The 24,116-nt window shown below is 37.4% G+C and overlaps 4 protein-coding genes and 1 pseudogene across 5 annotated transcripts; 1 reads left to right on the top strand and 4 right to left on the bottom strand.

The window, feature by feature from the left end:
* Positions 1–2,007: 2,007 nt before the first annotated feature.
* Positions 2,008–4,228, top strand: LOC147545200 (protein CHROMATIN REMODELING 35-like; annotated as a pseudogene).
* A 1,526-nt stretch (positions 4,229–5,754) lies between these two features.
* Positions 5,755–8,474, bottom strand: LOC147545199 (epoxide hydrolase 1-like). Of its 2 annotated transcripts, XR_015223354.1 has the most exons (5): positions 8,166–8,474; positions 7,912–8,094; positions 7,206–7,441; positions 6,185–6,487; positions 5,755–5,983 (listed from the first exon to the last, which is right to left on the bottom strand). XR_015223354.1 is itself a non-coding variant. In XM_086634331.1 (4 exons), the coding sequence occupies exons 1-4, from the start codon at positions 8,454–8,456 to the stop codon at positions 6,241–6,243; spliced, it is 957 nt and encodes a 318-aa protein (XP_086490457.1). In that variant the 5' UTR covers positions 8,457–8,474; the 3' UTR covers positions 6,173–6,240. The 2 variants fall into 2 exon arrangements, 1 of the variants encoding a protein (XP_086490457.1); XM_086634331.1 differs by lacking the exon at positions 5,755–5,983 and having other exon boundaries at positions 6,173–6,487.
* Positions 8,475–9,263: 789 nt separating this feature from the next.
* On the bottom strand, positions 9,264–11,692 carry LOC147545198 (epoxide hydrolase 1-like). The gene is made up of 4 exons (XM_086634329.1): positions 10,842–11,692; positions 10,574–10,756; positions 10,144–10,385; positions 9,264–9,720 (listed from the first exon to the last, which is right to left on the bottom strand). Exons 1-4 carry the CDS (start codon positions 11,130–11,132, stop codon positions 9,471–9,473), a joined length of 966 nt encoding a protein of 321 aa, XP_086490455.1. The 5' UTR covers positions 11,133–11,692; the 3' UTR covers positions 9,264–9,470.
* A 377-nt stretch (positions 11,693–12,069) lies between these two features.
* D2HGDH (FAD-linked oxidases family protein) lies at positions 12,070–18,143 on the bottom strand. Its single transcript, XM_086634328.1, has 15 exons — positions 17,288–18,143; positions 16,591–16,964; positions 16,198–16,299; positions 16,042–16,089; positions 15,730–15,800; positions 15,232–15,350; positions 14,993–15,088; positions 14,767–14,876; positions 14,481–14,561; positions 14,079–14,179; positions 13,675–13,783; positions 13,401–13,506; positions 13,141–13,226; positions 12,821–12,946; positions 12,070–12,502 (listed from the first exon to the last, which is right to left on the bottom strand). The coding sequence occupies exons 1-15, from the start codon at positions 17,397–17,399 to the stop codon at positions 12,413–12,415; spliced, it is 1,731 nt and encodes a 576-aa protein (XP_086490454.1). The 5' UTR covers positions 17,400–18,143; the 3' UTR covers positions 12,070–12,412.
* Positions 18,144–19,779: 1,636 nt separating this feature from the next.
* On the bottom strand, positions 19,780–22,647 carry LOC147545196 (protein WALLS ARE THIN 1-like). Its single transcript, XM_086634816.1, has 6 exons — positions 22,061–22,647; positions 21,911–21,973; positions 21,698–21,814; positions 21,211–21,616; positions 20,838–20,989; positions 19,780–20,191 (listed from the first exon to the last, which is right to left on the bottom strand). The coding sequence occupies exons 1-6, from the start codon at positions 22,282–22,284 to the stop codon at positions 19,999–20,001; spliced, it is 1,155 nt and encodes a 384-aa protein (XP_086490942.1). The 5' UTR covers positions 22,285–22,647; the 3' UTR covers positions 19,780–19,998.
* Positions 22,648–24,116: the final 1,469 nt, after the last annotated feature.

Here is a 24,116-nt window from a genome sequence, read left to right as displayed (position 1 = left end):
ACATGTTGGTTGCAGGCCCCAGCAAAGATCGTATTGAAAATTTGAAGGCTCAAATGGCTAGGGAGTTTGAAATGAAGGACTTGGGACCAGCAAACAAGATTCTAGGGATGCAAATTCACCGAGACAGAAGTAATAGGAAGATTTGGCTTTCTCAAGAAAACTACTTGAAGAAAATCTTGCGACGCTTCAATATGCAAGATAGTAAGTCAATCTCTACCCCTCTTCCTATTAATTTCAAGTTATCTTCAAGTATGTGTCCTTGCAGTGAAGCAGAGAAGATGGAGATGTCTCGAGTACCGTATGCATCAGCAGTGGGTAGCCTAATGTTTGCCATGGTATGTACAAGACCAGACATTGCACAAGCAGTGGGAGCGGTTAGTCGGTATATGGCAAATCCTGGTAGAGAGCATTGGAATACGGTGAAGAGGATCCTGAGATATCTCAAGGGTACCTCAAATGCTGCATTATGTTATGGAGGACCAGACTTTCTTGTTAGAGGCTATGTTGATTCGGATTATGCAGGTGATCTTGATAAAAGCAAATCCACCACAGGGTATGTGTTTACTCTTGCTAGAGGAGCAGTAAGCTGGGTTTCGAAACTGCAGTCTATCGTGGCTACTTCTACGACGGAAGCAGAATACGTGGCAGCTACACAATCTAGCAAAGAGGCAATATGGTTGCAAATGTTATTGGAGGAGCTTGGACACAAACAAGGGAAGGTAACTTTGTTTTGTGATAGTCAAAGCGCTTTGCACTTGGCAAAGAATCCAACATTTCACTCGAGGACGAAACACATACGAGTTCAATATCACTTTGTTCGTGAGAAGGTGGAAGAAGGAAGCATTAGTATGGAGAAAATCCATACAAAAGAGAACCTAGCAGACATATTAACAAAGCCAGTAGACAGTAACAAGTTTATATGGTGTCGATCCTCCATCGGCCTAGCAGAAAACGTGAGCAGCATAAGAGCAAAGTAGATAGGATGGAGAAGTTACAAACAAAAGTAACTTTAAGTGGGAGAATGTTGAAAATGGTGATGAGATAAAGCTACTTTGTTTGAAGCTTTAGGTGGCATCAACCAAGCTCTTGGTGTCAACTACCATGTGAGGTGTCAAGCAACATGAACAATCTATTCTAAATGAGACATCTCACCTTGGTGATAAGTCTCTTATCATTTGAGGTGGCAATTTATCAAGTAGACACCATGAGTTGGTGAGACACCTCATTTGTTGAGGTGTCCACACCATATTTCTCCTCCAACACTATAAAAGGAGATGAAGAACTTCAATTCAAAATCATCCCATTCTCATCCCATCTATTCCATCTCATAAGCAAGCCAAGTGAAGAGAAAGTGAGTTAGTATTAGAAAGAGAGTTTAGTTTCTTCTAAATACTTGTCTTTCCTTTGGTAAAGAGAGAGTTGATAGTACATCTCCTAGAATAAGAGAGAGGTTGTTCATAATTGTTATCTCCTTATTTAGAGAGAAGAAGTTGTAAGTAATTCATCTTTAAGTATAAATCTATCTACAAAGTTGTTCATCTTCGTGTTATTCGATATTCGACTTTAGTTGCAATTGAGTGTCTAAGACTCACAACCTTTCTAACATCTTGAATTGTTGTGAAGCAATATATAGTTTACCAAATGACATACTTTTTGTGGAAAACAGAGTAAGCTTTTATCTTCAATTCATGTCATGGAAATTTACCTTCTTTTGTGTTTATGTGTTGCTTCAGCAGGTTTCTGATGGTGCTATTCAGTTTACTGTGTATGAAGAGCTTCACAAAGTTCTTCTAGGCTTTAAGGTTAAAGATCGCAAAACTGATAACTCTACGGATGTTAAACTACTGGTAAATATCGTACTTTCTTTTCTGTGAACACGATTATGCCAAATATTTTAATGCATCTTAGGGATTAGCAAAAACGGAACGTAAGTTCTTTGATTGGCACAACTATTTTACAGATATTTTCTTGACTCAATTTCAGTTCCCCCACGGCTCCTATAAATAAATGATTGAATTCCATCTTACAGATAAAACCAAAGAAAATAATATCCACTTTATGCCATACAGAACTCAGTTGATTATGGTTTGCTCGGTGCATATTCCAAAGTTGCTGCCATGATTCTGACATATCCTTATCAGGCACGCAACATTTTCCATATAAAAACTCATTGATTTTTTTTCTCTCATATAAATGTTGTTCCATCAATCGTTCCAAGTGATTTTGATTGGTTCTAATTTCTAAATAGGTTTACTTATCTAGAAACACGAAAGCTCTGGCAGTATCTGCTTGTTGTTTATTTCTGCATGGCTGCTCTTTCCTTTTTGTGTAAATTTTCGTTGCTGTTTAATGGTTTGAACTTCATACTCGGAGTTTAACTTTTCTCCTTATGTTCTGGGTACAAAGACTTCTACCAGACAATACACGTCCCTATCACGGAATTCTAAGGATAGTGAAGTTGAAGAAAAACCATTTTCTGTTACTGCATCTGAACAAGATTTTGGTGGGGCTGAAATAGCTGTGCACCCTAGACACATGAAACTAATGAAGGCTCACCAACTTGAGGGCTTCAATTTCTTGGTTAGGAACTTAATATCAGACAACCCTGGTGGTTGCATCTTGGCCCATGCACCTGGGTCGGGAAAGACATTTATGGTCATTAGCTTTATGCAGAGTTTCCTTACAAAATATCCAAATGCCTGACCCCTGATTGTACTGCCCAAAGGAATTCTTGGTACATGGAAGAAAGAGTTCGTAAGATGGCAGGTAGAAGAAGTTAAGTTATATGACCTCTACTCTTCAAAGGCAGAAAGCAGGGCACAACAGATTAAGGTGCTGAAACAGTGGCTGGAGCATAAAGGGATTTTATTTCTAGGGTATAAGCAGTTTTCAAACATCGTGTCAAACAGTGCTAGCAGTGAAGCTGCCGCTTCATGCCATGACATACTCCTCCGAGTTCCATCTATTCTTATTCTCGATGAAGGGCACACTACGAGGAACGAGAGGATAGATGTTCTCGTGTCATTGGCTAAAGTTGAAACGCCTCGAAAAGTAGTACTATCTGGAACTTTATTTCAGAACCCATGTGAAGGAAGTCTTTAATATACTGAACCTTGTGAGGCCTGAGTTCCTCGAAATGCCAACGTCGGAGACTCTTGTCAGACGGATTATGACTATGGGGCAAATATCGGGTGGTAGCAAGCTTAAGAGTGGAACGAAATCATCATTCTTCAAGTTGGTTGAACATACCTTACTGAATGATAAGGATTTTAGAAGGAAGGGGGCCGTGATACAAGCGCTTCGCGAGATGACAAGTGAAGTTCTCCATTACTATAAAGGAGACTATTTGGTTGAACTTCCAGGACTAGTTGATCTTACTGTTGCTCTCTCTCTCAACCCCAAACAGAATCATTCAGTCGACGAGCTAAGGTCTTTGAAAAAGTTTAAGCGAAGTTCCATGGGTGGCGCTGTATATGTTCACCCTCAGTTGAGGGAGTTCTCAGAGAAGTCTCGTGCGGGAGAGAGAGGACGTAATATTAATGAAGATTAGATGGACGAGTTAATAGGGAAAGTAGATGCAAGAGAAGGGGTAAAAACGAAGTTCTTCCTCAACTTATTGGGCTTGTGCGAATCTGGAGGTGAAAAATTACTTGTTTTCAGTCAGTATCTTCTCCCTTTGAAATTCTTAGAAAGACTAGTCACAAAGATCAAAGGGTGGAGCGTCAAGAAGGAAATATTTGTTATCTCTGGGGATACAAGTCAAGAAGAGAGAGAACAATCAATGGAGCGATTCAACAACTCCCCAGATGCAAAGGTCTTCTTTGGCTCTATCAAGGCCTGTGGGGAGGGTATATCCCTTGTGGGGGCATCTCGTTTGATAATGTTGGATATTCATATCAACCCCCTCCGTTACCCGACAAGCAATTTGCCGAGCATTTCGACCTGGTCAAACTAAAAAGGTTTACGTGTATAGGTTGGTTGCAGCTGACTCCCCCGAGGAAGAAGTCCATGATGCATGTTTCAGGAAGGAGTTAATTTCGAAGATGTGGTTCGAATGGAGTGAGTTGTGCGGTTATAAGGACTATGAAATGGAAGAGGTAGATATGAAGGATATTGGTGATCCATTCTGGGATAGCCCCTTTTTGGGAAAGATGTGAAGTCTTTGCACAAAAGGTCCGTGAACTCCTTTTCCATCATGTCTGTTCTCGATAAATTATTCATTTTCTAGCTAATCAACACGAAAAATCGTTTGATCGTTTTTACTGGTGACTTTCCTCCAGGTCATCAGGATGGAGATAATGAATGTTATTCTCATTTTTGTAAGTTAATCTCGCTCTTTTCTCCAGCTTCTACTCGACACAATATTCTGATTTTTATGATATTTTTCCTTCTCCGCTGCCCCATTTCGAGGTTGTTTTGATTGGATTATCCTTGTTTTCTTTTCCCTTTTTGTCCTTCTGCAGGGACAATTATTGTTGACAGTTTATTATAGAGAGGTGTAAGTATTTGTCAAATTCTTTCACTGGGAGGAACTTTTGATGCGGAGAGGTGTGAGTATACATAAAATCTGTACACATATCAGCCTAGTTCAAAGATCGATGACTAGAGTGGTGAATTCAGAACAATAGTTGTTTAGTTAGAGAACGTAATTTGTTTTTATTATGTTATTTTTTTGTAGTGAACAATGCACCTGACAAAACTATACCGGCTTTACTTAGAATCACCCGAAGATTTGAATAGAATGCCTGTCTTTTGTTTTGGTACAAGATCTTCATGTTGATATTTTTTTCCATGACGCATTAATACCATTATGGAACCACGTTAATACCATTATGGAACCACGTTAATACCATTATGGAACCACGTTAATACCATTATGGAACCACGTTCCATTCCTCTCAGATAGAGCCTTAAAGACCTCCAACAGTCCATTTAGGCAATTAGAAGCTCCGATTAGGGGTGTACTCGAGTCGAGTCGAGCCGAGCCGAGTAGTAAGATGTTCAAGCTCGGTTCGTGCATTTGACTGTCGAGCTCGAGCTCGTTCGAGTAGTTGTCCACTTGTTCCAGCTCGGTTCGTATAAGTTTGAAAGAGCTCGAGCTCGCATTGTTTTAAGCTCGTTTATCAAAATACTTCAAATTAAAACTTTCTAAATCATCAAAATACTTCAATGATCATTTGTCACATACAATAATAATGATTAATGATTCATATTCCGATAATTTTTTAATGGTTGATATTTCATGTACAAGTTTCAATACTAATACGTAATTATGTACTATACTATTGTAAGAGTATGTTAAACGAGCTGTTCACGAGTAGCTCGTGATACACTAAAGAATGTTCAAGCTCGGCTCGTTTATGTAAACGAGCTTGATTTTGAGCTCGTGTTAAGCTCGGGCTCGTTAATATTCGAGTCGATTACGAGCAATAGTCGAGCCGAGCTCGAGCAGCTCGTTAAGAGCTCGGCTCGTGTACACCCCTAGCTCCGATTGCTTGTTTTTCCAAGTTAGACTTTGTGATAGTTTTACATCGTTAGCAAGAGTGTCTGTAGACTAGGGTATAAGTGTACGTTCAAACTTAGTAAGTACCAAGTACTTTTAGTAGGTTCGTGGTGCCTTCGTCAATAACAAAACCCCGTTCTTGTGGACTTGGGGCCTGCAGTTGTCAAAATGGAGGCAATATCGATAATTACTAAGGCTAAAGAGGGTTATAGGTCTAGACGGACTCGAAGTCTTAATTGTTTTAAGTCATATTTTGTGAGACTAGCCAAACTCATGAATTGATTTTTGTCTACCCAGCAAATCACATTCAAACAACAAGAAAAGACCTAAACAAATACCACACAACCAGACTTTTTTCTTCCTTGTTCATCCATACAGAACTCAGTTGATTATGGTTTGCTCGGTGCATCTTCCAAAGTTGCTGCCATGATTCTGACATATCCTTATCAGGCACGTAACATTTTCCAAATATGAACTCATCTTATTTTTTTTTTTTCTCATATAAATGATGTCGCATCAATCTTTTTTGCAATTAGTCCAACTTCATTCCCTTTGTTGTTTTAGGTTATTCGAGCACGATTACAGGTACGCGATTATGCTCCTCTTTTTATTTATGTTTTATGTAAAAGTGTTTAGGTTGTTGTATTAGAGATAATAACAAAAAAGTAGTGATAAGAAAGCAAAAAAGTTTAATTGTATATATAGAAGTTTTGCTGTTGCAAGTTTATAGTAATATCTTAAAGGTGTTTCTTAAGGAAGGACAGTATCTCGGCTGTGACTTCTTCGGCATTTTCTAGTTGGATAAAATGGTGTCCGCCATTGATGACGACCACTTCAAGATCAGGTACAAGACTCTTGAAAACTTCCCCTTCTATGTAGTCTTTTGTGCCTAAAGATTCATATCCTATGTCTTTATCACCAACTATGAACTTCGCTGGTACTGTGATTTTGGATCCTTTCCATGGTGCAAGAAGCTCCCAATTCCTAAAATAACATCATAAAACAGACAAAATCATCTACATAGTTAGAAGTTGCTGTTCAGTTTAAGGTAATACTTGTTTCTTCTAATGTCTAATCTGACTCATCCACATATGACTCTTATTTTTCGATAAATGTTCATCCCTACATTCCGACTAGTTTTTGTCATTTCTAATGTGTAATACAACTCGTTCATAGAAAATTTTTTCGAGGAATTCAGGTTAAAAAAATAGGTTTTAGGCAGTGTTCTTGAACTTCAAATTCAAACTGCAATCTAACTCGAGATAGCTTTCACAAAGTCTTTTTTTTTGTCTGACTCGTCTGAATGGCTCACCGAGCTGGTTTTGGGTTCATTTGAGTTAGGCATAATAATAAGTCTGGATTCCGCCAACAACCCTTGGTTGGAGTGGTAAGAGGTATAATCTTCCATCTTAGTGGTCAAGGGTTCGAGGCACACGCTTAACAAGTCAAAAAAAAAAGAAAAAGTCTGGATTCCTCATTGTCTAAAGTAACCTGAGGGCTAATCTGCCCTGACTGAAACAAGTTATACTCAAAACTGCCCAGGTTAAGATAAGTCAGACCAGAAGAGTCAGATTCAGACAATCAAAAAACAAGCAGCCCACAATGAAATGGGTGGACAAATAGTCCCGAACCAGAACTTTTTCAGTTGAGTTAAATTCTGCCTGTTAAATTTTAAAAAAGAAAACCCAGCTCTACTGCTTACAGGTTCATTGCTCGGTAGTAATTGAAGGCACCCGTATATCCTGATTTTGCGAACTTTTCAGCATAGAATTGGAGATCTTCCTCAGTAATCCATGGAGGTAAGGAAGACGGAGTTTGAAGATGATCAATGATCTCCATGCCAGAAGGAGCTATAAGATCAGTTGTGTTAAGGAAAAACTTCATTATCACCGTCGAGTTGTCATACCGTGCAAAGGTCTTCTCTGCTCTCCCAGGTTCCTATACAAAGTCAGATATTAAATCTCGTCTAAATAAACTTCCATTATGGAGGAAATGATTTTGATGTCTCAGCTTTTATTAGCATATATGCTATCTTTGTATTTTAATTCGACGGGTTCTATATAGGAAAGTTTTCCCTATTAGCACTCCGGTTGTTCAGAAGACGTAGGAGATGTATGGTGTTTATGTTTTCAGATTGTTTGGAACACCATCATAGTAGAAATAACAGTCACTATTTGTTCAATAAATGGTAGAAAACTGTACTTTCTTCCTTGCTATTGTAGTTCCATCTTTTTACAGTTTGATAAGCATTTTATTCGTTTACCTTAACCTTAACCGTTATTACTATTTCCTCCTATTCTAACGGGTTTTAGCCATTATTCTACTATACTATGTACTGACAGTTGTCATAATGGCCGTATTTCCGTTCTAAATCTAATAGTAGCAGCCATGGACCCTTACGTAGTTACCTGGAATTGAGAAATGTAGAAGCCATCACCAAACATTTGTGTGAAGAAGTCGAGAGGTTTGGAGGGGGAAATGGGTGGCCAGAACGGCACGCCCAGATTCACAACTCCATTAACTCTATCTGATCTGAATAGACACAGATGCCATGCTATTGTTGCTCCCCAGTCGTGCCCTACAACGAAGGCCTACACAAAATAATATCTGTGAGAGAGGGTAGAGAGTTTATGTGTGTGAGAGAAAGGTGGTGATCACCTACCTGTTGATGGGGAAGAAGGTCAAGAAGGCCGATGATATCACCGACAAGATGGAGAAGAGTGTAGGAAGTATGGTGAGCAGGGGAGTCAGAGTGGCCGTAGCCTCTCAGGTCCGGTGCAACCACATGGTAGCCATGGTTAGCCAAGTGGTCGATCTGGTGACGCCACGAGTACCATACATCAGGAAACCCATGGAGCAATACAACTAGCTTCTCTGATCCTATCCCTTTCTCTGCTATATTCATCCATATTCCATTTGTTTTAACCCTTCTCTCCTTCACATCTTCATCCATCTCTCTCTCTCTCTCTCTCTCTCTATATATATATATATATATATATATATATATATATATATCTCTCAATGTATATATATATGTATGTATATCTTTTACTTACAGCTTGTTCACTGCAATTACTTGTAGGAGACGATTGAACTTTCAAGATAAACTAGAAACAAACTTTCAGCAATGGCGGCTTCACTGATGACTCACCAATGTTCTAAGGATGGTTAAACAAGGTGATATGTGCTATTACAATTGTTTTTTTTCCCCATTAACTGCCGAAACAAGGTCAACTATTTTTCCCTATCTAATATGTCACTGATGACAAAACAAAATGACTCGTCTAAGTCGAAAATTCAACTTTACTTTTATGTATACCTCTTTTTCTTTCTTATTTGAGTTTTTCTCTGTGTTAAAAATTTCCCTCATATTAACAGTGATGTCGGGTTAACATAGACACAATCCAGAGACATATTTTGAGTCTCTCCTCCTTATAGATCACCCTCTGAACATCGAAACTAACGGACGACTATTATAATTAAATGAAGTCAATATTTGCAACACATTTGTAGTTATGCATGATTTTCTATATCAGAGCCAAAATTTGAGTAGAAACAATATCAGATGCTTATGTCTTAAAGTTATTCGTTTTACTTGCTCCATTATTTGTATGAGTTCAAAATCCCATTTGGATCCACCAATTTCTTAATGGAAGCCATAAGTTGTACCTGCTCGAACCATTCGACAAACTTTGAGTCTCTGAAATATTGTCTTGTACAGAAAATTGTGAATAACTGCGATATCAGTGACGAATGAGAATTTCAACAGAATAACAAATTCATTGAGATATACTCTATTCAAGTACCCAAAACTCATATTTCTTGCTGGAATTTGATTTACTTATGAACATCAATTGTCTTGATCTTCTGTCAGCTTCCTTTATTAAGCATACTAGTAAAGATAAGAAAACAAAGAAGTTTAACAGTACCATATAGAGGTTTCCTTGTTGCAAGTTTGCTGTGATTCTTAATGGTGTTTCTTGAGGAAAGACAGAATCTCGGCTGTAACTTCTTCGGCTTTCTCTTGTTGGATAAAATGGTGGCCGCCATTGATGACGACTACTTCAAGATCAGGTACAAGACTCTTGAAAACTTCCCCTTCTATGTAGTTCTTTGCACCAATAAAAGATTCAAATCCTATCTCTTCATCACCAACTATGAATTTTGCTGGGACTTTAATTTTGGATCCTTTCCATGGTGCAAGAAGCTCCCAATTCCTAAATAACATCATAAACCAGAGAAAACTATTTACATACTCAGAATTTGCTGTTAAGTTTAAGGTGATGCCTGTTTCTTCAACAGTCTAATCTGACTCGTCACATATACCCTATATACAGACTAGGTTTTATTTTTCTATTGTGTAATCTAGACTCGTTTGAGTGACTCGCTCGAGCTGATTTTGGGTCCATTTGAGTTGGACATAGAATAAGTTTGAAAAAACATTAGCCCATGGTATGAAATAACTTCAAACGGCTATTGTGCCCCTGGCGGAAAAAAATCAGATGTGTTGACAGGTCCATTCAAGTGTGTCAGATTCAGACAATAAAAAAACAAGCACCATTTACTGAAACGAGACCTTCTCAGGGAGTAAAATTCTACTTGTTAAGTAACTAAAAAGAAAATAATGTTTCATTGCTTACAGGTCCATTGCTCGATAGTAATTCAAAGGACCCGTATATCCAGATTTCTCGAACTTTTCAGCATAGAGTTGAAGATCTTTCTCAGTGATCCATGGAGGTAAGGAAGATGGAGTTTGAAGGTGATCAATTATCTCCATCCCAGGAGGAGCTATAAGAAGATCAGTTTTGTTGATAAGGAGGAACTTCTTTATCACTGTCGAGTGGTCATAACGTGCGAAGGCCTTCTCTGCTCTCCCAGGTTCCTATACAAAATCAATAATACAATCTCGTCCCGATAAACTTTCATTGTATAGGAAACAATTTTGATGTCGCTGCTGTTAAATATAATGTTTTCTCTTATAGTAGTACTGTAGTAGTAGTAGTAGTTGACAGTTACATCAAATGATTTAACTGTTTTTTTGTTAATGTAAAGATGGGATGTTGTTGTTACCTGGAATTGAGAAATGTAGAAGCCATCACCAAACATTTGTGAGGAGAAATCAAGAGGTTTGGAAGGTGAAACTGGTGGGAAGAATGGTACACTCAAATTCACAACTCCATTAATTCTATCTGGTCTGAATAGACACAGATGCCATGCTATTGCTGCTCCCCAGTCATGTCCAACCACAAATGCCTACTCAATTTAGTAATGATACCCATACTATAAGAGGAGGAGAGAGAGAGAGAGAGAGAGATGGTGATCAGAGATTCAGAGCTACCTGTTGATGGGGAAGAAGGTCAAGAAGGCCAATGATATCACCAACAAGGTGGAGAAGAGTGTAGGAAGTATGGTGGGGAGGGGAGTCAGAGTGGCCATAGCCTCTCAAGTCAGGTGCAACCACATGGTAGCCATGGTTAGCCAAGTGGTTAATCTGGTGACGCCATGAGTACCATACATCAGGGAACCCATGAAGCAATATAACTAGCTTTTCTGATCTTTCTCCTTTCTCTGCTATGTTCATCCATATTCCATTTGTTTCCACCCTTCTCTCCTTCACCTCCTCCTCCATTTCTCTCTCTTTCAGATGCCCAACAGCCAATACAGTTGACTCCTCTTCTCTCTCTCTCTCTAGCTTTGACTCATGACTTGATTTCTACTAAAGGAAAGGGAATGGTTTGATCAAAGATGCCCTAAATGGAGTGCTGATAAATGTTTTTTCATAGTAAATGTTTCAATGTTATAAAGATAAGAATAGCTTTATCCTTACTCAAGTGCTAAGTTCTCCGGCCATGTTGGACCTGTCGTGTATAGGGCTTCACAAATGGTATCAGATCCGAGGATGGCTCATCACAAAGGGTGGGGAATTGTAATTTTTCCACGTCACTCGGGAGACTCTGTAGCCTAGGCTATAGAAGTACGTCAAGTTTAGTAACTGTCGAGGCCTTTTACGTGGGCTTCTAGAGCATTGACTAAGAAAGGAATACCACCCCCCCCCCCCCCCCCCCCCCCCCCCCCTCGTACCTGTTGGCCTTGGGCCTGGATGTCTAAGGTGGGACAACATCTAAAGCGTAGGGCGTCACGATTTCAAATTTATGAGCCTAGTAGAGGTAATAGAAGAATAATTTCTCATTAAGGCTTCACAGACAGAACGAGCGAATGTAAGGTCTACAACTTGAGTAAGAATTGACTCAGTGAGTAGCATTTTATACAAAAGAAAAGCACTTGATAAATGTCATACGAGTAGCAAAAGTCAAGATTTGGAAGACGATGGAGACAAACTCAGGGGCGGTTTCAAGAAACTGAGATGGGAAGGAAACAATTCATCAACAAATTAGTAAAGGTCCTGACCGTGAAGAACAGGAGGTAGCTGACTACGTCACACAAGTACGCCAAGGACTTTCGACGAAATTTAACCTTCCCGGTGGCCCAAAAGTATTCCAAGGACATTTTGAAGACTCTATCACAGTTAATGCAAAGAAAAATAGGAGACACGTACAATCCAAATCAAGTACAAACATGTTCAAAATTTTGCATCAAATATATTCAACATTTACAACAACATTTATAATTTTGCATGATTTTTTATATCAGAAGCAAGTATGAACAGGTTTAAGATACAGTACCAAATACTTCTTTGTCGTATAGTTTTCCATCTACTTGTGCCATTAATCCATTATATGTCGCCAAAAAGCATGGAACCATCTACTCTCGCCCTTATTTGTTTGACGGAAAGCATGGAACTATCTATGTCACATGCCATTATCTGTTAACCAGAAAGTGCTGCCATTATTTGGTTGCCGAAGAGCATAGGAGTAAGATCATTGCCCCTCGACATATTGTGTGTACTTTCTAAGGAAGAAGGGATTGTGGAAGAACTTTGTAGGGGTTCAAAATCCCATTTGAATCCAACAACTTCTTGATGGAAGCCATAAGTTGTACCTGTTCAAAACATTCCACGAACTCTGAGTCTTCTAACTTTAACTTGTGCAAACTTTTTGAACCAAATTCTTTTGAAGTTAGAACATCTCAGTTATTTCAAAAGTCACAAAAACAAATGTGTAGTGTTGTTGATTAATTTTGTCTAAGAATTTCAACCAAAATGTACAGAAATTGTGAATGACTACTGTATCTTGCTGAAAGAGAATTACAGCAGAATAGCAGATTCATGGATATAAACTCAAGCAAGAAGTTCCCATTTGAGCTAGAAAAATGAGCTTCAGAATGAGAAAGAGATTCAAGTGAAAAGGAGAAACTTACAGTTTCAGACGACTTGCTATAGTGGATCTCATTTGCTTTCATCAATCCCAGGCCATGCTCAGCGCTGATACTTCCTCGATGCCCAGAAGTCCATTCATAAACAAAAGGTTCTATTTTGGCTAAAAGCTGCAATATTTGAGTGTCATAAAAAAATGACCAATCTAGGTAGACACAAGTTTTTGGTTCAGATGTCTTGTGTCAATTAGTGTGCCAAAATGATTTTGTCAACCTAGCACTATCAGAAACAAATATGGAGTGAAATAAAAGATCTTTAAAATAAATTGAGAACACATCGACTGGAGAAGGGAAAGGAAATTTACAGCATTGTCATACTGAGATGTTGAGATATTCAAGTGTAAGTTAGCGTCTCCAAGGTGCCCGTAACCCAAAACTTTTGCGGAAGGACCTGAGAATTTCTAAGACTAATGAGAATTGAACATCATCGTTTTTTTAAATGTATGATCATGATTTGTGGTAAGAATAAGATGCTCTCAGACCACTCGAGGAGAAAAGGATTTCATTCCACAAAGATGGATTTATCATGGACAAAATGGAGACACCAAACTACAAGATATATTACCGAGACGCGATCTCATTTCCTCGACAATGTTGTACATCTTCTCAAGAGGCAATGACAAATCATATTTGTAAACGGCCCCTGCTTTCATTAGTGCCTCTGATATCCCCTGCCACAGTGTAAAAGATGGGGTCAATATGTTTTGTATTGATATTGTGGAGAGATATAAAGATACCGAGATTCTTTCTTTGTCCCTTGATTACTAAAAAACAATATTACAGGTTCTAACAGGAGGTTGATATGTCGTGAAAATATTAAAACATTTATGACATGGAACCTCACGAATACGCCAGAACGAGGAAGCTTGGTTTATGTCTTGCGCGACAGCACCATCAGATATCAAGCCACCTTCCATGGAGCTTAGCAAAAATGCCTCAAGCTTCTCTCTATAAAAATCAACATAAAAGTTAAAAGTAGATAGTTTCCTAAACCCTTTTCCAAAAGATAAGGTGTTTAACATAAATAGAGGAATATTTTGTGAACTCCATACTTTCACAACATATTCATTTTCACCAATTAGTAAAAGACTAAGGTGGAAATAATAAATATAGGGGAGTGTGGAATCCCTTAGAGTTTGAAAACAAGCGTTAATGAATTTTTTGTTCGAAAACTAAATGTATAGAAAAATCAACTTATCGTTATCTTCCTAGAAAATAAATGTGAACAAAGAAAGGAGATTACCTGTCATAAGATTCATCACTGCCTGTTGTCTCAATAAGCACATAGAATTTATACATTGAGGAAGGTAGTGGGTTGCGAGCACCATCTAAGTGCGTCAAAACCTGTTCGACTTCCACTAAGATAAGATGTCTATTTGGAAATATAAAGTGCATAATTCACATACAGTCCTTATAAGAAGCAAGTTGCGCCAACAATAAATTCGAGTATTACTTCAAATACTGAAACCTGGTTAACTAAGCAACTCAGATAGAAGTTTAGACGACTGACTACTGCCCAAACGAAATCTAGATTTTAAGATTCGTTTGACAGCTTTAAGTCATATTTTCAGCATAAAATAGATAAGTTATTCAGTAAGGATGTATGCCTTCTGCCTTCAGCAAAGTAATGATGTGTAAACCTTACCAGGTCCATAGATTCGTTATCCAAAAACTCGAATGCAGAAAGAATCTCTCCAAGCTTTCTCTTGGCTTCAAGTAAGAGTTTCTGGATACACGAAATAAACTTCACTGACAAACCACGAAACCAAACTTACACTAATATAGAAACTTGCTTCTTAAATTCATAACCACGAGTGGATAAATACAATTTTATAATCGGCATTGCAGAACACGTGAACAGAAGCCTTTGCCAGATAAACCTAAATAAAGAAACATTGAAATGAAAACTAAGATAGAAAGTTTGATCATACCTGACAGCTGAAATAATCATTACAGGCAAGAAAAGCGAGATTTGTTGAGGACAGCTTGGGAGGGGTAAGTATTGAAACCTTAGTTACAATTCCTAGAGATCCCTCACTCCCTACACAATAAGGGTACCATAATATTTTAAAGAAAAATGAGGGAGAAATTACCAGCAACCACTCATTCAACTGAATTACGCACATTAGCAACTAATCATTAACAATCACATCATACCTATAAGTAACTGTTTCAAGTCATACCCTGTATTGTCTTTGCGAAGAGTACCAAGCATATCAAGTACAGTACCATTTGCTAGGACGGCTTCAAGACCTGAACGAACAATATAAAATAAAATCATAAACAATAAGTTGCTGAGTCAAGCATGCTGAAGTAATAAATGTAAACCTAAAATATGAACATATATGAAAGATGTAACTTCAGAAACAATGCTGCTGGACAACGAGAACCCTCACCAAGTATGGTACCACGAAGTGATCCATAACGTACAAACCGCAAACCACCAGCGTTGGTTGAAACATTTCCACCAATTTGACAGCTTCCTTTTGCTCCCAAATCAAGTGGCATGATAAATCTACTCAATCACTTCTTAGTTTTAAATTTTAACGATAAAATAGATTTGACAACTCGCAATTGCTCAATACTTAGAGCTTTAGATGGGATTTATATTATAATGGCCGCATTGGTCCATGATATTAAGGTGATAGTAATAAGTTAATAAGATACCACCTGAATGCAATACCTTGAATGTGAGAAAACTAACATCATGGAAAAGGGATGTCTGTGATTAATTTAAATTCTTAAATTGATCCCTTCCGTTGAGGTGTTAACTTGTCCCTAGAGTTTATTACTACAATCGAACGAAATTACTAGAATGCAAGCTATTTTTTAACATCGAGATGGACCCTCAATAACTTCATGTTGACCTAAACAATTGCTTAGAAAATATTTACCCTTTACTAGCTAGGAAAGAATCCAGGTTCTCCAATATGCATCCTGCTTCACACACTAGTATACCACTGACCTAAAAAATAGTGTAAAGTAAGATCAACAAATAAATATGCATCCTACTTGATATAGCTGGAACAAAACCCAACTTTTGAAGAGATAATAAAGAAATTACACACAAAATCAAACAATAGAGTTCGATAAAAAACAAAAAACTCATACATTTGCAGCGAACCACAGTATAACTTTGGCATAAGTGAGAAGCAACTGTGAAATACTTATTGTGAAAAAAATTGACTTAATATGCATGTGTTTACCTCATCAAAAGAGATGATACTGTTCATGGAACCTAGATTGACAATCACCTGCACAATTTATTACGGAAGTATTACTTTTCAAGAGAAACAATTAGGATTTAGAAGCTTAAGAAAGAAAGAATACACGTTCTGAAACAATTCTAGCAGGAGTAGTACCTCATCAAAAACAGGGACACTTCCACCTACGAGGCCAGTATTACCACCTTGTGGGACAACTGCTAAGCATCTCGAATTACAATATCTTAGAACTTGTGAGACCTAGAAAATTGAGTGCTTAAGAAACAATAATTATGACGTTACTTAAATTACTTAATAGATGTTAAATTGCTTACAATATTAAGTTTAAGTTCCATCACGAAAAATGGTTATGATTTTCTTTGCTAGAAGTAACATGTAAGCAAGATCAATTTGATGATCAGCTAAACTTTCATGACGGAACTCATAAATTTAGGAAATCATAATAAATCGAATATATTGACCATAACAAAAATCATCATTTATGAATCCTAATATAAAAGCCGAAAAAGATTTAGAGAGGGAGATATAAACCTCCTCAGTGCTCCTAGGTTGGAGTAAAAGCTTACTCGAGCCTTTGTACTTCCTCATCCAATCCACATTTGCAGTAGCCAGCCTATCTTCATCCACAATCACATTTTTCTCACCCAAAATCTCTTTAAAATGATTTATATCATCAGCATCTATAGTTGAGAACGATGGATTCCTCTGAATTAGTTTCGTCGCCGAACCAAACGGTCGACAATGTATGTCGTAGGTTCGACTCACATTCCGATTGACAGAAGCTTGAAAGTTCCCAATGCGGATATAATCTCTTGAAGCATGAGAACACATCGACAAATTCTTGGGAAGCTCGAGACAAGGTTTAATATTGGTACTGAAATCTTTTTCACGTATACGAATAAAATCTGCATTAGATGTCTCAAGTAAGTTGTGATTGGAGTTCTATATAGTAGTCAAACAGAAAATTTAACATAATTTCATCTCATAATCGATATTCATTGAGTAGAAAATGTGGGAATTGAAATAGAACATCACGTTATAGTTATAGAACTTGATATTTCATAAGTCTCTCTTTCACTTGCTACAATTGGGAATACTTTTTGGGAGAAAAATTGTGGTAAACCCTAGAATTCATCTACTAAATTATGCAGAAATATCGTATAGTTAATTCCAAGAGTACAATTATTTGAAGGATAGTAAACTAGTAGTATTTAAGACTCATTGTTACCTGAATCTGAATTTCGAATCAAGTAATTGAAATTAGGGTTTAGTTGAAGGCGGAAAAGATTTGTGGAAGAATATTTTGTTAGTCGTTGTGAGCACCTTCTCCATTTCTCCATTTTCTTTTTGGTGTTCGAGTGTTTCGATCGTTTGACTATTTTACCTTCCGACTGGGAGGAGGAGGAGGAGAAGAAGCTAATAATTAGCAAACAACTTATTACTTGGAATTACTAATACACCCTTCTAATATGCTAATTAGCACTATATTCACAATCATTATCATATTTTTTGGTTGAAAAAAGATACTATAAAGATCTTAACATCATCTTAGAGAAGATGAAAGTCCATTTAATTTTAGTTTGAAGTTATTTATTGTCTTAATCATATGAGTCTCATAAATTTTAATGATAAATAGCTTCCGCATCTCGAAATTTCATAGATTTGAGAAGGGGTTTCCAACTAATCCACCCAAGTCAATAGTTGGTAGCCCAAGTGGTTCCAAGCTGTTGACATAAACTCCAAAAATTCTTGGAAGTTTCAGGTTCGAATCTTAGAAAAGGTGGAATATTTGGTTATTTGAATTGGGATTATGGTAAAGATCTTAGGGAATTAAAGACGAAGGTCTAACCCTTGCTCAGTGGGCAAAGACAATTTCACAATCTTAAGTCTCAATCTTTAAGAATAAATTTATGAGGTGTAGTCTTACTCATTGAACATAAAGTTAGAAAGTATAATCTTGACTATGTTTGAGAAATGTTTGTTGAACCATTGCAAAACACTTGTTGAAACCCTACCTGTCACGACCACTACCATCCACCGTCACTCACCGAGCAGGTGCCGCCCAACTAGCCAACCATTCTCCCTCTTCTTGGAAGCCTAATGGGATTATGTGACACCCTGAAGGCACCTACACTCATTCGTACACTGCGTCTATAGGCACCTATACACAACCACCTAATTCGAGGGCTATGAGCATCCACGACCTTCCCTCTTTCTGTACTACTATAGTGGCCAACCAGCAGCTCTACACCTATTATGTTACAGGCGCTTCACCAGTCCACCCATTCCCAAAACACCTTTTCATCTACAATGTTTTTTTTTTTTTTTTTAATTGGTAAGTGTGTGCCTCGAACCCTTGACCTTTAAGTTGGAAGACTTACCTCTTACCACTTGAGCTTTTCATCTACAATGTTAGTGCCCATTCACCACCCACTTCACCTATTTGCACTGTGACAAATATTTCATTTTGTGCTAGGTGGGGAAGAGTTTTACCTGCCGGGAGGAAATGGACAGAGAAAATAGGCGCATTTGAAACCCAACTTAGTTCTATAGTATTATTTTAATTTTTAGGATAGCTACCAAGATAGTTCTATATTATGAAATACTATTTACTAGTAGTTTAGTTATATTAGGAATCTTTTATTAATAGTTATTAAATGGGTTATTTCTCTAATGGCCCCCTACTTTGTGACCAGCTTCCCGCCTGACCCCCCACTTTACAAGAAATACCCATATGGCCCCTTTCCGTTATAACACCGTTATGCTCTCTCTTCCATTTCTTTTCTCTCTCCTCCTGCATGTTTTCTCTCTCTGCCACCTCGTTAAAACCAGCCACATCATCGTCTTCACCGGCAGGGTCGCAGGCCGGCCAAATTTCGGGTCGGCGACCTTCAAACTTTTTTTTTCTCTCTCTCTCTAAAAAAATATTTTTTTAAATTCTCTCCTCTCTCTCTCTAAACTCCGGCGAAGGGAAACCCCCTTCGCCGGAGTTTAGAGAGAGAGATTTGGGTCTGTTCGTGATGAACAGACCTAGCTCCTGCGAAGGGAAACCCCCTTCGCCGGAGTTTAGAGAGAGGAGAGAATTTAAAAAAAAAAATTTTTTTTTTTTTGAGAGAGAGAGAGAAGAAAGAGAAAAAAAAATAAAAAATTAAAGGTCGTCGGTCGGCGACCCTGCCAGTGAAGACGATGATGTGGCTGGTTTTAACGAGGTGGCAGAGAGAGAAAACAGCTTGAGGAGAGAGAAAAGAAATGGAAGAGAGAGAGTAACGGTGTTATAACGGAAGGGGGGCATATGGGTATTTCTCGTAAAGTAGAGGGCCAGGCGGGAAGCTGGTCACAAAGTAGAGGGCCATTAGGGAAATAACCCTTATTAAATTAGGTCAGTAGGTCACCAACCATATAAAAGGGCATCAAGCTCTTGTTATAATTCATCTTTTGAATCAATGAAAAAGCCCTCAGTTGCATGACTTTTATTATTTGTCGTTTATTTTCTATCGTTTTAATTTAATCAATTTACATATCTGAAAACACTACCTCATCCCCATTTTATATGTCCTTTACCTTAATTCAACCCAAACACATACTTTTTCGAGTCGAGCTCCCAAAATTCTCAGCTGCATTTTTTGTTTGAACAAATCCATAAGCACATGAGGTTTTTTATTCCTAAATTATATGTAAAGACACATTTTTAGATAGAGTTTGTTTAGCAAAATCAAGTTATTAGACTAAACAAAATAATCATATAATTAAGCTCCAACCTCTTCTATTTTCCTTCCAATTACACAAGAGAAGAGAAAAAAAAAACAAGTGAGAAATCAAAACACAGGCCACTAAAGTCACAAAAAAGCTTGGTACATAGTCATACACACACACACACTCCGTCTTAACTTAATACTTTGTAGTAAGTCACACTGTATCAAAGTTTTGGGACTTTGTCCTTCAAACATCTTCGGCAGTCGAGTTTAGTAATGGCTGGTTTAGTGATGATTTGGTGGGACTTGTTGTTCTATTGTTTCCATGCTCTGTAATAGAAGATGGAATCACAGCCGTTGCTAGAGAAGCTTTTCTCTCTTGACTCTTCCCCCATAAAACTAAGTATAATCCTGCTATAATGAATACTGCTCCAATGATCCTGTACACATCACATCTCATATTATTTAGTACATCACATCTCACAAATTAATAGAACGTAATTATGTTAGATCTAAGGGCCAAAAGTTAAGTTGCACAAAATTAGAAGCCAAATGAGCAATTTCTGAAAAATTGAGGATCAAGCACAAATTAACCCCTAAAAGTTTATGGTTAAGTGGAGATCCAAACTATGGACAACAACATTATTACACCATTTAATCCGGAATTCTCACATTATCCAGATTTAGATCCATTTTTGTCTTAGTATATCTATGAAGTACACAACATTAACATTAATATGTAATTAAATTTAATGGGTCGTGCCAGTTTCAACTTTTTTTTTGAGAAATCGACCACACATCTACGTTAGTCGTTACAAAACGTTTATAAATCATGAAAATGTGATAAACACGAACAATACTATATCATCATGTAACATGTCCAGAAGGGCAGGTTGGAAGCTACTAGATTGGCCGAGATAGTCCCCTAACCGGCCATGACATGTTTATAATTTGGCGTATGTCGGGTCTTTTCTGGACTGGCAGGGTTTGCCGAAGTCCGAAGACCTCTAACTGTCTAACATAAGTACATAAATGATGATGCTCAAGGAAAGGGAAGGGGGAAAGAGAGAGGAAGTGAGGACTGACCCTCCCAAGTAGAATTGTTCACCAAGAGCAATAGAAGCCATAATGGCGACAACTAAGGTTTGTACAGGTTGATACACCGCCACAAACACTGGGCCACCTCTGTCTATACACCATATCTGCACTGCAAATGCTATCCCTGATGCCACAAACCCCTGCCCATCCATATTTTTCACTCATTAGTTACCATTCATTCATACATCATTATCATCTTAACTACATTCACCATCTATAACTGAATAACGGTCTCGACGAAAAAAAAAATTTCAATATCATTTTTTATTTTGTAATAACCATCTAGCTTAAAAACAACTTCATGATCATACTTGAACTTTAAGAAATATTTCGAAAAGAAAATAAAGTACTGATTACTTACCGCGTAAAAAATAGTAAACAGTTCACCACCGGATTGTACTAGCCAAGCTTGTACATCTCTCTCGATGACAGCAGCGATTACAAGAAATTGCAGAACGCCGAAGAAACAAGTATACGATGTCACTGAAAGACGGGCGGGGTATTTTTTAAGAATGGGAGCTTGTAATACTAGCCAACCAGACCAAGAAAGACAGTGACCTATAAGGTAAATGCAACCTAATGTCCAATTCTTCCCCTTAGCATCTCCAAGATTTAGAACCAAATTTGATGCTTGTTGGTGTAGTGGTGCCGGCCCATATATTGCTGGACCTCTATATAATGTTATTATGGATGCCCCGGCCACACATGAAAGAGTTCCAAAAACTTTTGCTATACCATCTTTTCGGTTTAGCCGAACTTGTTCTATCCTGAAAATTTTAATCCGAACCACAATTAGAAAACATAATTGTGTTTGGAACCGTATATTAGTCGAAGTTTAAGAGGTTTACCTTAGAACCACTGCCATAAGAAAGGTTAACGCCGGAACCGAATTTTGTATAGCAGAGGCGAAGGTCGGGGATGTATTTTCTAAACCCAACAAGTAAAACCCTTGATTTGCAGTTATTCTGTATAGTGATGAAAATGGAAAAAAAATTACTCATGATGTTGATCAATCTAGTGAGTTATTCCTTTAACTTAGTGAATTGGTTCTTAGATTTTACCCAATTAGTGCAAGGAAGAAGAATTGGATGACAAAAGAACCGGTTAGAGCAGGTCTATCCTTCCTGCCAAACAAGAAAAATACATTACTTGGGTTAATATTAGCATCAAAACAAACAGAAAAAACCAAAAAACAGAGTCTAATCACTTACTTCTCTAGAAAATAAGCAAAGGGTACAAGCAAAATCAAAGCAATAATGTTCCTATAAACTGGGAACACAATTTTGCTTATACCCATGTTAAGTGCTGCCCTCGATACGACGTGAAATCCAGCATAACCAAACTGCAAGGCCAACATAGCCAAGTGCAGTTTAGTTTTCTCCGGCACATTACATATTGATAGCTTCATGGATGGCGATGATCCCGCATCGGCCATATCGGAAAATAGAACAAAATGGGATAGAAGAGAGGAAACCTAGAAGCAGAGAAACAAAGGTGTTTAATTGGGTTTGGAATATGGAGAGTTGAGGGTGTTAATATAGTTGTTTGAAGTAGAGGTAGTGATATATAGTGAGGAAGGATAACCAAAATTATAAGTGTTTTATTCAAGATAGTACTTTTTTGATATTAATACTCTTACCGATATTGTTTTTTTTATTTTTGTTGTCTTCCACATTCTTTGCTTCCCCACGCTTTCATTTGTTGACAAGACAGCTTTCAGACGCACTATCGTGCATTTATACTTGTATTTTTATGCATATCAATATATGTATATGTGTATATATTTTGGCATTAAGTCATTAATTAGGATTATTATTGAGGTGGTTAAGAAGGTCATCCTCTCATAGCTTGCACGAGGGGTTTGGGTCCTGTACAGCACGCATCCGTCCCCATTGCCCATATCTCTCCTTGCAACACCTGAACCCACCACTCACCACCCATGGATTAGATGCTTCTTTTTAAGTTTGAAAAAAACCTTTCTTCTTTAACTTTGGGTCCTGTCTAGTCTTGTCACTCTAATTATTTTGTCGTATATTACAGATAGATGTGCTATGACTATGAGAGAATAAAAATCAGTTTGCTAAGTTCAAAACGAACGGGAGGTAGGAACTAGCATGTAGAGAAGAGGTAGTAACAAAAAAGATTAGCATTTCAGTTTATGTTATCATCGTTGTTTACGTTTGGCTACCTTTTGAATGTAAATTTATGTACTTTTTAATCTTATATATAATAATATACCGAGGGGCGAGGGGTGGTATAATTTTGAAATTTTTTAGAAAACGACAATCTAGTAGAAAGATCGTCCTCTAATCCCTAGACATGTATTTTCGTATTTAATCTCATTAATAAAACCCATCACTATAATTATACCATCTCATTTATAGAGGATCCCACCAAAAATTTAAAGCTAAACCAACTTTTTTAATTGCACTTTGATCCAGTTTAGTGCTAAATTAAAATACCCTAGCTAGTTAACCTTTTAATTGCACTTTGATCATGTTTAGTGCTTGATTAAAAAACCCTAGTTAAACTTTTGGGTTAAAGTACTAATAGGGGTGTACCCTTTATTAGCAGGCTTTAATCATCTTCTGTGATCATGAGTAACCCCAATTAAGTGTTGCCACTACATAACTATAAAGAAAGAAAGAAAAAAAAATTTAATCTTGATGTGGGCGTGCTGACAGCTTCTTGCTTTTTATTTAGACACTCTTTGTTTGCTAGATTGAGACCAGCATCATTTCTTTTTTCCTTTCTCTCTTCTTTCCTATTTTTTAAAGTTTACATTTCTTAATTTGAATCTTAGACACCTAATATAATTCATTTTATTGGTGCTTACTCACATAAAGTTTGTTTGGTAAGATCGATTGATGGATATGGCAGAAAATAATGATGTGATGTTTAATTCATTTTAATATATGGTTGTCGTTTTGTATGTGTGAGGCACGAGTGACTTAAGACCACTCCATATTGGTATCGGACACTCAAAATCTCATGTGAAAGTGAGCTTGGAGAATGATCTATCAGAATCAAAATCTCATGTAACGGTGATATTGTGTAGTCTTCAGCTTCTCAATGCTGCAAAATAAATAAATTTTTAGATGTAAAGTAAAAAACAGATGAATCAATGACGTTACTTGTATGTAAAAGCGATGCAAAAGTTGATTTGAACTCCGAACAAAAACACCAACTTATATTGCCAAACATATTCTTGAGCAAGAAGATATTTTGACACACACTTCATTTGAAAGCTAATGTGGATCAAATAGG

Source organism: Eschscholzia californica, unplaced genomic scaffold, assembly GCF_041429995.1.
Source record: "Eschscholzia californica isolate CP2 unplaced genomic scaffold, dmEscCali1.0.p SCAF_4, whole genome shotgun sequence".
Classification (NCBI taxonomy): Eukaryota; Viridiplantae; Streptophyta; class Magnoliopsida; order Ranunculales; family Papaveraceae; genus Eschscholzia; species Eschscholzia californica.
The sequence above is the reverse complement of the archived record's forward strand: the minus strand, read 5'-3'. Positions and strand labels throughout refer to the sequence as shown.